At 25.9% G+C, this 13527-nt stretch overlaps 2 protein-coding genes across 2 annotated transcripts; both read left to right on the plus strand.

The window, feature by feature from the left end:
* Positions 1 to 540: 540 nt before the first annotated feature.
* On the plus strand, positions 541 to 2732 carry OCT59_020688 (uncharacterized protein). The gene is made up of 2 exons (XM_025310848.2): positions 541 to 1131; positions 1213 to 2732. Exons 1-2 carry the CDS (start codon positions 771 to 773, stop codon positions 2304 to 2306), a joined length of 1455 nt encoding a protein of 484 aa, XP_025177832.2. The 5' UTR covers positions 541 to 770; the 3' UTR covers positions 2307 to 2732.
* A 2330-nt stretch (positions 2733 to 5062) lies between these two features.
* OCT59_020689 (uncharacterized protein) lies at positions 5063 to 6815 on the plus strand (the record flags this gene model as incomplete). The annotated part of the gene is made up of 3 exons (XM_025317615.2): positions 5063 to 5513; positions 5601 to 6545; positions 6649 to 6815. 3 exons carry the CDS (start codon positions 5063 to 5065, stop codon positions 6813 to 6815), a joined length of 1563 nt encoding a protein of 520 aa, XP_025177831.1.
* Positions 6816 to 13527: the final 6712 nt, after the last annotated feature.

Below are 13527 nucleotides of genomic sequence, written 5' to 3' on the forward strand. Positions count from 1 at the left end.
ACATATTATTGATTAATTCATTGTTGCAAAATTGGGATGATCCTTTTTATAGAAACATTTAAAGAAAATAATTTTATTGTTTACTTTTTCTGTGAAAGAATACTATCGAAAGAATAAAAGAAATTTCTATTAAGAATTAGTGAAAACTCACAAAGAATAGAAATTTGATGAAAGAGAGGCAGAAATTTCCAGAGGGATTAAGTAAATCCAAATAATTCCACAACAAAAAAACATCATTTACAGAATAATATGAAAATGCCAAGAATAATCATAATAATTTTTCAAGAGTATAAAAAAAAACACGGAGTTATTCTTGTTATGATTAAACCAATTTAGACTAAGTATTAAAATTATTTAACAGTTATAATTGCTTGGAAATTTTCAATTAATCACAACATGTATTTTATTGTGATACAAGTATTTTTTCCTAAATGATCTTTTTTGTAAATACCGGGTATTTTTTTTTTATTTATATTATGCATTACATATAATATATTGTAATTTGGTTATAAAAGCGTCGGATTTTCGGGGTTTAGTTTCGCTTTTCTTCCAAAAATATCAAAAAGACAAAAAAAAAATTAAAAATTTTTTTCTTTCGCCGGTCGAAATAGAAAAATAATTTGGAACTTTTCTTTTATATTTTATTATATTATTTCCAAATTTATTCATCCAACTTTTTATACATAATATTTTTTTTATAAAAACAAAAAATAAAAAATTTATAAAATAACTTTTATAAAAAAAAAAATTTATTTATAAATATATAATAAATGACATCAACTTTACAACCAACTTCGCAAAATATCCACGATACAACAAATTCATCATTCATAACTACGACAATGTCGCATTCTACAGCTTCATCTTCAACTGAAACAATCCCACAAATTGTTTCTCCAATAACAGCACATCAGTTAAACAATGCTATACCACAAAAACTCAAATTTAATAAGATAAGAACATGTTTAGAATTAAAATTAGTTGAACCCGTAATCTTCTTTCGTGGTAAACCTGAAGAAGCTGTTGGATGTGTTTTAAGAGGCGATTTAATTTTAAATTTAGCAAAAGATACAAATATAAGAAAATTAGAGATGAAATTCGTTGGTAAAACAAAAACTCATTGGCGTGAAGGTAATTACAATTTATTATTATAATTTTACTTATTTATTTTATTATCTTTAATTCAAAGTAACTAACCTGTTATTTATTTAGATAAAAAATCCATTTCTGAAGAAAGGGAAATCATCTCTCATACTTGGGAATTTATTAACTCTTCAAAAAAATCAAATCATAATAATACGATAAATCCGTTTCGAATTAAATCACTTACGAATAAATTTTCAAATTCTTCATTAAATTCATCATCTACTTATAATTCATCATCTTCATATAAAACATCTTTATCTTCTGGTTCTCATACTTATCCATTTGAATTGTTTTTACCTGGTTCTTTACCTGAGTCTGCTAAAACAGAATTAGGTACTGTCACATATTATTTAAAAGCTAAAGCTTATAGATCAAGATTATCCCCTAAAATACGTTTATCACAAGAAGTAGAAATTTTACGTACTCTTCCTGATCATATAAATTCTCAAGGAATTGGTTTTTCAAGAGAATTTGATAATTTATTATCTTATGAAATTAATATTCCAAAGAAAGCTTATCCTTTGGGTCAAAAAATTCCTATAGATATGAAAATTTCTCCTTATATTAAAAAATTAAAAGTAACTGGTGTGAGGATACAAGTAATTGAAAAGACAACTTATACTTCATGTGGTCAAAAGGTTACAGATTCTCGTGAAGTTGCAAGACAAAATTTAGAAACATTTGGTAAAAGTAGATTGATGGATGATGAGGAAGATGGTGATATTGGAAATGTTTTTTATCAACAAGCAATGGATTTAACTTTACCAAAATGTCTTCGACCTGTTCATTATTCTTGTACTACTCCTTTGATAAGTGTTGCTCATGATTTAAAATTTAGTTTTTTAATATCTTTACCACGTGATCCTAACGTTCAAAATTCAATAAAACATGCGGAATTAAAGATAAGTGTACCTATAACTATATTATCTTGTAAAGCTATAGAAGATTATGTTACTTTACCAAGTTATGAAGATGATAGTTTTTATTGTCCTTGTCATCCAGAATATTTAAGAATGGCAAGATTGGTTCTAGGAGAGAGTGATGGAAATAGGTTAGAAACTTGTTATAATGGAGGTTATAATCATCATAAATTAAACGTACAAAGATATAATTATAATAGGGCACCTCCAAGTTATGAGGACTCAGTTGTCGAAATATAGGCGTGAAAAAAAAAACATAATTTAAATAGAACATTTTTTTAAACGGACAATATATCAAATTCATTTTATCATTTTACGTTATTTTTATAACCATTTTATTATTTTATTTTAATACTTTTCTTAGCTTTACATATAGATAAGAAATTATTATTTATTGTACATATTTTTATGGTCAGATAAGATATATATATATATATATATATATATCAGATATATATAATTTATATTTATATTTTTATATTTTGTAAAGTTGGATGAGAGAGGTGTTATTATTTGCGATATATATATAATTATATAATTAGGTATAATAATACTTATTATTTTATTGTGAAAGTTTAAATCGAAGGAAAATTATTATTATTATTATTATTTTATCGCTTTATCGCGTACGAAAGTTAATAAATTCTTATTTAAAAATATTTAATCAAATTTTCCAATGTGACAAAATGCGATTGTATTTTCCAATGTGATAAAATTCGAAACCAATGCGATTGTTATTCTTGTTCAAAAATATTTAAAAACCTTTTTATCAAATTTTTCAATGTGATATTCGCGATAAAATCTATTATAATCGATGTAATTAATCCAAAAAGAGATCGAATGGTCTTAAATGAGTATGATCCGATCATGAGGACTGCGGTCCTACATTATTAAAAAGATTTTCGGAGCTTTTTTAGCTTGATACATCGATCTTCTTGTCATATTAACTCATGGGGAAAAAGCAACTTATGTATAACAAAGAACAATCTATACATATTATCATTTTATGCATATTTCGATAACCATATTTGTTTTTGTCCCCCAAATCCAATCCCTAACAGTCTCATAAATTTTTTAGTACTTCCCCTAAGTGTAAAGAATTAAAGTTTATGATCCGGTTTCCTAGATTGATATTTAATTAAAAAAAAAAAAATTATTAGGTATCACCCACCATCTACAAATAAAAATTTACAAAATAAATGCGCTTAAAATAAATGCACTCAAAATAAATGCATTCATTCAATTTAACAAACATTATCATTATTAGTAAATAAATATCATGTGTTTGTGTTACGAATTATTCTTATACAAAGAATTTTAAAATTATCTCTCTCTCTCATTAGTAAGTACTCTAATTAGAAGCCGTCATCCAATACACCTGATATAACTATCAAAAAAAAAAAATCGAAGAGACATGCAGAAATGTTAGGTGTGAAATTCGTCTAACTTTTAATATTCAATTTTTAACTCCGTAACATTTCAACTTATTCACGCGACTTTTCATATTTATATCACACTTCCTAATAATATAAATAAAATGCTCAAAAAGGACGCACAATTTATTAGTGAGTAGTGACCTCTTATGATTTTGCATTCGATAAAATAAGGTAATTCTATATATTTGTAATCATTCTTTTATAATTTGTAACAAGATTGGTTTTAACTCCTGTCTTTTTCGATAAAATGGGTAATCCTATCTATACATTTGTAATCATTCTTTTTTTAAGATAACTGATAATAGCAAACCTGGTAACGAATTAACGTTTATATTCTTTCATGAAAAGATCTCTTCAACTATTAATAATTTCCTTTTTTTGATTGTTATTTTTTTTACTATTTAAAAAATTTCCAAAGTTAGTGCGGGCGTAAATACCGTAAAATATCTGAACTTCTTGAAAATTCTAATGCGATCACCATAACATCATGTGAAACATTTGTGTTTCAGTACTTGCATCTGTAATTGCATAAAATAGAAATATTTTTTTAATGAGCTTTAAAAAAGATATTACTAGTTAATAATCCGGTTGGAACTTATGTTATTAACTTATTAAGGATCTTTGGCGGGTCCTTACATAAGTCATATGAGGAATCCACTTTTTCGTGGGGATTTATGAATGTTGTCACAATGTCACATGTGCAATCGAATCTAGTTGAATTTGGTCAAAAATCTATTACAAATTTTAATTAGAATATTCCCTTGTTCCTTATCAAATATCAAAGTTAAACTTTACCTTTTTTATATTAAAAGAAAAATATATTCGTCTTATCAATAATAAATAATTTTTATCAATACTAAATATCTTTATAGTTTAAACAAAAAGATGATAGTTTTGATCAATATATATATATATATATTTGAAACAAAAAAAAAGGAATGAAAGATATTCATAATTTTAAAAATCCACTTAATCCAAATTTAAACCGAGAATGAAAAGCACATTAAAAAAATAAATAGTAAACTATAAGTATTAATTTGTCAAATAAGGAAGGTATCAACAAATTATCCGCCACAATCGAGTAAATCGGTTATAAAATATTTTATACTTCCGTACATTTTCCAAAAATATCACTTTAATACAATGCATAAAACATAGTGACTTTTAATTGAAAGCGAATGAAAATAATTGATGATATATTGATAATGTTAACACAAGTTGATCATTTCCATATAATTAAATTCCTGACAATATAGATATTTAATCTTAATTTTTGACTTTAATGATGCCACGGGTATTCCGATATACCGATCATTAATAATAATTGCTTTGTGTGCATGACATCATGATAAACTTCCGAGAAATTTTATTTCGTTTGACCTTGAAGTATAAATATGACACCTTTAATTGTTGGGATTTTCTCACAAAAAAATTTTTTCAAAAAAAAAAACAATCTGTGTCACAATTTCATCGTGAATTTTTTTTAAAAAACAATTAATTTATTTATCCTTTGTATCTTAATTAATATATAATACTGATTTATTCATAAAATTTAATAGAATGCCTCCTTTAACATCATCACAATCTGTTACTGCTCTTTCACACACTCTTACAACAAGAACTTCAAGAACTACTTTAAATAATTTTAATACAATAAATTCAATACGTCCAACAACGATGTTTACAACCTCACGACAACAACGACAGCAACAACAACAGCAACAACGACAACAACATCGACAACAACAGACACATCATCATCATCACTCAAATTTCCGTTCACAAGCTTTACTTAAACTTAGTAGTATATTACCTCCTGCTTCAACAAATTTACAAATTAATTTAATTGAACCTATACTTTACTTTAGAGGAGATACTGAAGAATCTGTTGGTTGTTTTCTTAGGGGTAATTTAATATTAAATTTACCTAAACCTACAAAAATTCGTAAAATTGAAATGAAATTTGTTGGTAAAGTGAAAACTTTTTGGCCTGAAGGAAGAAATTATTATGGTAATTATTATTATAATTATTTTAATAAAAAAAAGTTATTAATAGTTATTATAGGTTTCTAAACTTTAAATTACTCTTTCTTTTTAGGATCGGCATCAAATCGAAATGATTCGTGTGAAGAACAAGAAATCATGTCCCATAATTGGTCATTCCTTTCATCTTCTACTTCTTCTTCCTCATCTTCATCTCCATTAAATTCTGGTTCAAACTCCAATCGTTTTAAAATTTTACGTCGTTCTTCAAGTACATCTAAATTTAACTTAATTCCTGCTGGTATACATAAATATCCTTTTGAATTATTTATACCAGGAAATGTTCCCGAAACTATTGATACAGAACGTGGTTTAGTACACTATAAATTAAGTGCTACAGCAATTCGATCAGGATTATCGCCAAATTTACATGTATCACAATATGTACCTATAATTAGAACTATTCTCGAAGAAAGAAACTCTGAAGGAACTGCTATTTCAAGTGATTGGAATAATCAATTAGGTTATGAAATTACTATTCCTAAGAAAGCTTATCCTATTGGTGATTCCATTGATATTGATTTAAAATTGAAACCTAGATCGAAAAATATTAATATTGCTGGAATTAAAATTCAAATGGAAGAAGAATCTGTCTTTAAAACTAAAGGTCAAAAAAGTACTGACTCACGTACTTTATTAGTACATAAAGTTAATAATTTTGCCGAACAAATTTTAATATCCGATAAAAATGTTTCAATTAATAATAATAATATTCAAGAAGGAACTAGTTCTTCAGCTCAAATTATTCAAGACGATGATGAAAATTTATTTTATCATAAAAATATTTTATTACCTATTCCAAAATGTTCAAGTCCTATATATTTTTCATATAAATCTCCTTCAATTAATATTTCACATCATCTTAAAATCATTTTTACAATAAAATCCGATAACAATGAAGATGGTAAAAAGAAGAAAAAGAAATATGATATTAAAGTGGATATTCCTATTACATTACTTTCTTGTAGATGTGCAGAAGATTTACCTCAATATGAAGATGGTAATTATTTTAATAATCGTTATTATTCTTTTTTTTTTAAAAAAAAAATCAATAATAATTTTAATATATAAAATATTTTTTTATTTTCCCTAAAAAAAATTAGATTCACCTTCATATGAATCTCCCCCATCATACGAACAATCAACAAATGACGGAAGGCAATCACAACAATATGATGTTCGACACAATAGTACTAACACAATTACAACAATTACGAATCAAATGAATGAATTATATCATCCTCCATTGGAACGATTATTAACACTTTAATTTTTAATTTGTATTTTGTACATAAAGAATTTTGTATATAATAGATCCATTAAAAAAAAAAATTCAAAAATCATCTATTAATATAAATTACGATTAGTAATGGGTAAAATTCTCATGTTGCTATAGTTTAACCTGGATAAACTGCTTACCAACTTGTTTATGTAAACGACTACCCGACTCTCCTGGTTGTATATTAACCAAACCCGAATGAAAATCTTTTCCTTTTTGAGTTATCAAGGTTCTTGGCATATTTTTTTGAGCCATACTTTTTATAGTAAAACCATTTTTTGTTTTTAAACCTTTTCACTAAAGTATTTAGAACATAACAGTCTTTAGAACATTATTTCATGTTATATTATACAGAATTTAAACCTTAAATGTTTCTTTTATGAAGAAAACTGACAATATCCATGACTAACTACTTCAGATATTATTGAAAATAAAACTAATAAAGAAAATGTAAAAGCTTTTCATATCTCAGTTGCAAAACCAAGTAGGCTGAAACAACCTATACTATAACTTTATCAAAGAATGTCTAAGATCCATTCAAATGAAAATATAATTACTGTAAAAGAAGTAGAACCTGTAAAATATTATTTAGAAATACTAGTATTTTATATAATAATAAAAACTGTCATATTTAATTACCTGTATAAATACTGTAAATCTTGAATTGTATAATTTTACTTTTTTTATATATACTGAAAATTTGAAAAGACTTTATTAAAAAAATAATTTATTGAAGCAAATTATTATAATAATTAAAATATTTAGAGTAGTAATATATATATTTTTTATTATTTAAAGTATATCAAATTGGAGTTTCATTTCATATAAAGTAATAATATATATTAATTAATATGTTAATAAAATAAAAGTATATAAATTATAGAATTTTTCTAACTATCACCAGGGGTTATGATCACTGGTAACTGAAATTATGATGATCGACCAGCATTAAAAAAATATAGTGCCAGTAAAAATTGATAATTCCAGCCAACGGTAATGATCACTCCTGGAAAAATCTAAATTATATACTTATAAAGAACAAATTATATATAATTATCAAATATTTTAATTATCTAAAATAAATATTTATAATAAAATACTAACTTTTTAATAAAATACTAAAAATTATTAATTACAAATTACTATTTTTTAAAAGTAATTTTAAAGTTTAATAAATATAAAAGTATTTTATAACTAAAATATTTACTAATTAAAATAACAAATTAAATTAAATTAATATTCTTTTTATAAAATCCAAATATATAATATATAAGTTATAATGGATTTTTAGTTAAAATTAAAATCATTTTTTTTTTTAATATTCAGTAAACTTTACAAAATATCAAAATTAAATATTGAATATTAAGAAAATCATACAATTCTAATTTTTAACTTTTAAACATAAACTAATTTGCTAAAGTATGACTTATAACTTGATTTGTAAATATTTGAAATTTTTTTATTATCTATAAATTTGAAAAAAATTAAATAAATATAAGTGGGATACCATATAAGATATAATTATATCTCATGTGGTATCCCACTTATTCTAGATTATAGTATCATATATAATCTAAATATCACATATAATCTGGGATATCACATATAATCTGGATATCACATATGATCTAAATATCACATATAATCTGGATATCTCATATGATCTAAATAATGTAATCTAATTACCACATATGATCTAAAATGATGTGATCTAATTGTCATATATAATCTAACATTTTATTATTTCTTATATCGCTTTTACATTCTAGCTATGTCTTTGAGCTTTTCTTAGTATTCGTGTTTTTATGTTAATATACTTTTTATTACCACAATGTAATCTAAATACCACACACATATAATCTAAATACCACGGTTTTCTTCTTGTTTCTTGTTTAGCATTTGCATGCTAAATTTTATAATGCTATTGTCAACCTTCTGTAGCTGTTTAGATACCTGGTTTTATGTCGAGGTGTTGACCTTCTGCGCCTGATTGAATGTCAAATTCTATATTAAAGTACTTACCTTTTTGCGTCTATTTGGTTGCCTTTCTAGATACCGAAATAGTGTAAAAAAAGGTGTCAGGTGGCGCAGTAATTCGATCTAGATCTGCGATTAATTCTGGCTGACATTATGCCATAATTTTGGCTGATCTTTTGGACATGCGATTCGATGATCAGCTTGTATCGATGATTGACTGACAGCGTTCTTGGAACTTCTGCGAAGCTGTCTGGAACTCAGCGAGAACCATCTGCAAGTGCATGGAATGCCAGCTTGGATGCCGAATTATTATGTCCAAAGTTCTGGCCGAAATTGTGGAATAGTATTAGCCGAAATTATTGTTATTATCACGTTGCCTTCAGGTTCAAGGGCGCTTGAGTCACGTCGTTGGCAAACTGCCGACAGTATGTATGCTAATTTTTTGAGCGTCCCTAGTGTCCCTAGCGAAAATTTTCTGAGGACACTTTCTAGGGACAACTATGATATCGATTTTGGGGGTTTTAAGTTTACTGATTATGTTCTTCTATGCTTATCCCTAGTGTCCCTAGTGTCCTTAGTAAAAGTAAAGTTATAGGAAAAAAAATTCGAAACTTATCCTATGCTATATATGTATGCTATATGGGTGGTATATGGATACTATATGGATGATATGTGTAATATACATATGCTAAAAAATAAAAAAAAGTTTAGAAGTTTCGATTTTTCATAGGGACATCAGGAAATTTTATAGCGCGAAAAATTGCGTAAGTTTACGATTTTGTAAGTTTACGAAAGTTTATGGCATAATATTTCGAAAAATTTCAAAATATTACGTAAGTTTACAATTTCGTAAGATTTATGTGATATTACGGTTAAAATATTACGTAAGTTTTCAATATCGTAAGATTTATGCAATATTACGGTCAAAATATTCTGCAAATTTACGAAACTGTAAACCTGCGTAATATTACGGTTGAAATATTTCGAAAATTTACGAAACTGTAAACCTGCGTAATATTACGGTTGAAATATTTTGAAAATTTACGAAACTGTAAACCTGCGTAATATTACGGTTAAAATATTTCGAAAATTTACGAAACTGTAAACCTGCGTAATATTACGGTTAAAATATTTCGAAAATTTACGAAACTTGTAAACCTGCGTAATATTACGGTTGAAATATTTCGAAAATTTACGAAACTGTAAACCTGCATAATATTACGGTTAAAATATTTCGAAAATTTACGAAACTGTAAACCTGCGTAATATTACGGTTGAAATATTTCGAAAATTTACGAGATTGTAAACTGCATATGCAGTAGAACGTATACAAGGGGCATGTGATACTATTGAATAATCAAAAATAATATAAACACCTTTTCTTTTATATAAACACCTTTTTTTTTAAGTTTGGGAAAGCAAATTTATTTTTATTTACGAATTTTTTATTATTTACAATTTTTATGTTAAAAATTAAAGTAAATTCTAATTTTTATTATAACTTAATAAAAAAAATACACATTTGATACTTGTTCGCTACTATTTTATAAAATAGTACCCAGGCTGTACGGCGTGGACGTCAGTATCAGTCACAGCCCAAAAAAAACGTGAGTCTCCAGCCGATATTTGGTACGGACTGGACCTAGCTACTCACTTAATAAATAATAAAAAAATAAAAATAATTATCTTCTTCTACGATACGTAGGTAAGTTTCTCCTTGCCCTACGATCATCACGCGTGACTAAAATTGATCAAATTTATCAAATTTAAAACATGAACGTAAATATTAATTATAAATTTTATTATAGTATAATTACCCGGCCTCTCCCAAAATCTCGTTCTAAATTCGCGATAATATCTTGCGCCGGTACGCGTCCACAGCCGCCGCCCAGGGTTACCATTACGATAAAGGATATAGTTCTAAATATCAAAATCAGTTTGAATATTCGGTAAATACATTTAATTTATATGAATGTAATGTTATTTATTTACTTACATGGTAATCCCTGATGAGGTTCCTCCACTTTTGGCTGCACTGTTGCCCAGAAACCCTCGTTCGAAATATTCTATTTATTCTGATTCAATTAAATGGATTGGTTAATTTGAATTTAAATTCTTTCTTAAAGAAATTATAGATATTAGTCATATGAACCTATTGGCAACAGAGTCCCAAAAATCTTGGCGGCTTCTACCATTAATATTGTGGTAGGCACGGTTTCTGTCTCGGCGTATGTTAACAAGTTTGTCCATCATAGCCCAGTTCCAATGGACGTTATAGTGGGAACGACGACGTGTGTGGTGAGGCATTATTAGTAATTTGATTTTGGGATGAGTAAAAATTTGAAAGAAAGTCGTAAAATGTCACTTTAAATAAAATTTGAACAATTCCTCTTTGGTTTGATTTTATTTCTCGTTTCAATTAAAATTTAATTTATTAGACTTTTCATCATTAAACATATTAATTAAATCTCATGCGGATATGGATTATCTAAATATAAATATCATGATTCTAAATATAAATATAAATCACTTAATTTATTTTAATTTTTTTTAAAAAAAAAATCTTAGTTTGATTTCAATTAAAAATAATTAAAAATCATGTACATGTTTTGGTTATTTAAATATAAATATCAATATATTATATTTAAAAATAAACCAATTTATTATTAGCACATTCTATTGAATTTTAAAAAAATCAATTTTTTTTTTAAAAAAAAATCACATATTTAAAAATAAAACAATTATATTCTGATTAAATATTTTGCGTACATTTCTTAAAAAAATCATAAAAAAAATCTTGTACGTCGTACATGCAATTACTAAATATCATCCCCTTGTGATAAATAAAAAATTACGCAACACAAATTCAACACAAACTCAACACAAATTTAACAAATTTAACGAAATTTGGCTAAAATTAATAATTTTTTACCAGAATTATCAACACAAATTGAACACAAATTGAACACAAATTTCAGTCACGATTTATTTATGTCACACCCGCTATACGATGTACATGATTTCTGGCCAATCAAAATTAGGCTGATCCTTGCATCATTTAATCATTTAATCATGCACGCGTTTTTGTCTTATTTATTTTTGTTTCTTATTTCTTTATTCTTTTGTTCAATATTTTTAATTTTTTTGTCTCTTCTTTCTATTATTTCTTTAATTATATACAATATATTTACATATATTTCATAATTTATTGCTTTGCAGGTATAGAAATATTTGTTTATTAATACTAATTATTTTCATTTTTTTTTACCTCTTTGTTATTTTGTATCGTAATACTAACAATAATATCCATGTTTCCTTTATTCCTTTTTACTTGTACTTTAATACTAACGATACTAACAATACTAACAACATGTTTATTTTTTCCTTTCTCTTTATTTCTTTATTCTTTTGTTCAATTACTTTGCAGGTATAGAAATATTTATTTATTAATACTAATTATTTTAATATTAACGCGTTTTTTTTTTACCTCTTTGTTACTTTATGTCGTAATACTAACAATACTATCTACGTTTCCTTTATTTCTTTTTACTTGTACTTTAATACTAACGATAATATCCATGTTTCTTTTACTCCTTTTACTGTTTCTTTAACTCTTTTTACCTTAATACTAACAATAATAACAATATTTCTTTTATCTTTATATCTAATACTAACGTTACTATAGCTGTTTCTCTTCTTTTTACGTCTAATAATATTGTTACTCTACTCTTTCTCTTTTTTACTTTTATGTATTCTGTATATATTAATAAATACTTGTAATTTTTTATGATTATATCTAATAAAACATACATTATATAAACTTATAGTACAGAAAATGAAGTATTATTTATCGAAATATTTTGAAATATTACGAAATATTAAGTTGTGTAAAATCACAGAATATTACGAATCGTCAAATTATGGAACATTACGCATCATAGAATTTCGAAATATTTTAAAAAGTTGCGAAGTATTACGCAGTAAAATTACGGAATATTACGAATCGTAAAATTACGAAGCCTTGCATACAGTAATATTTTGAAATATTTTAAAAAGTTACAAAATATTACGCTTACGCAAACTTGCGGCGGGTCTGAAAACTTACGAAATATTATGTAAAATTACGAAATATTGCGAACCGCAAAATTACGGAATATTACAAATCGTAAAATTACGAAGCTTTGCATATCGTAATATTTTGAAATATTTTAAAAAGTTACGAAATATTACGCTTACGCAAACTTGCGGCGGGTCTGGAAGCTTACGAAATATTATGATGTGTAAACTTGCGCAACTTTTCGCACTATATAATTTCCTGATGGACGTTAGGGACACTAGGGACACCCACCTAGAAGACTTCCCAGAATTCTAAAATCATCAAAAAGCCTACTTTTTAGCGTCCCTGAAGCGTCCCCAGAAAATTTTCGCTAGGGACAACTTTCTAGGGACAACTTAACTTGTTGCAATATTTTATCAAGAGCCTGTTCTAATGCTCCTGCCCAGTAAGAAAATTCGCATACTGAAAATATACTGAAAATATACTGAAAATATACTGAATTTTAAGAATATTTAACTATATAATCATGTATATTATAAGTATAAATTAAATATAATTTTAGCATATTTTATGTAAGATATTTATATCCATAAATAATGCTTAAATTATGTTTAAATATACTGTATTTAATATGTAAAAAGCTCATAAAACACCCTTAAATTTTGCCTC

This window comes from Rhizophagus irregularis, chromosome 3 (assembly GCF_026210795.1).
Source record: "Rhizophagus irregularis chromosome 3, complete sequence".
In the NCBI taxonomy this organism is placed as follows: domain Eukaryota; kingdom Fungi; phylum Glomeromycota; class Glomeromycetes; order Glomerales; family Glomeraceae; genus Rhizophagus; species Rhizophagus irregularis.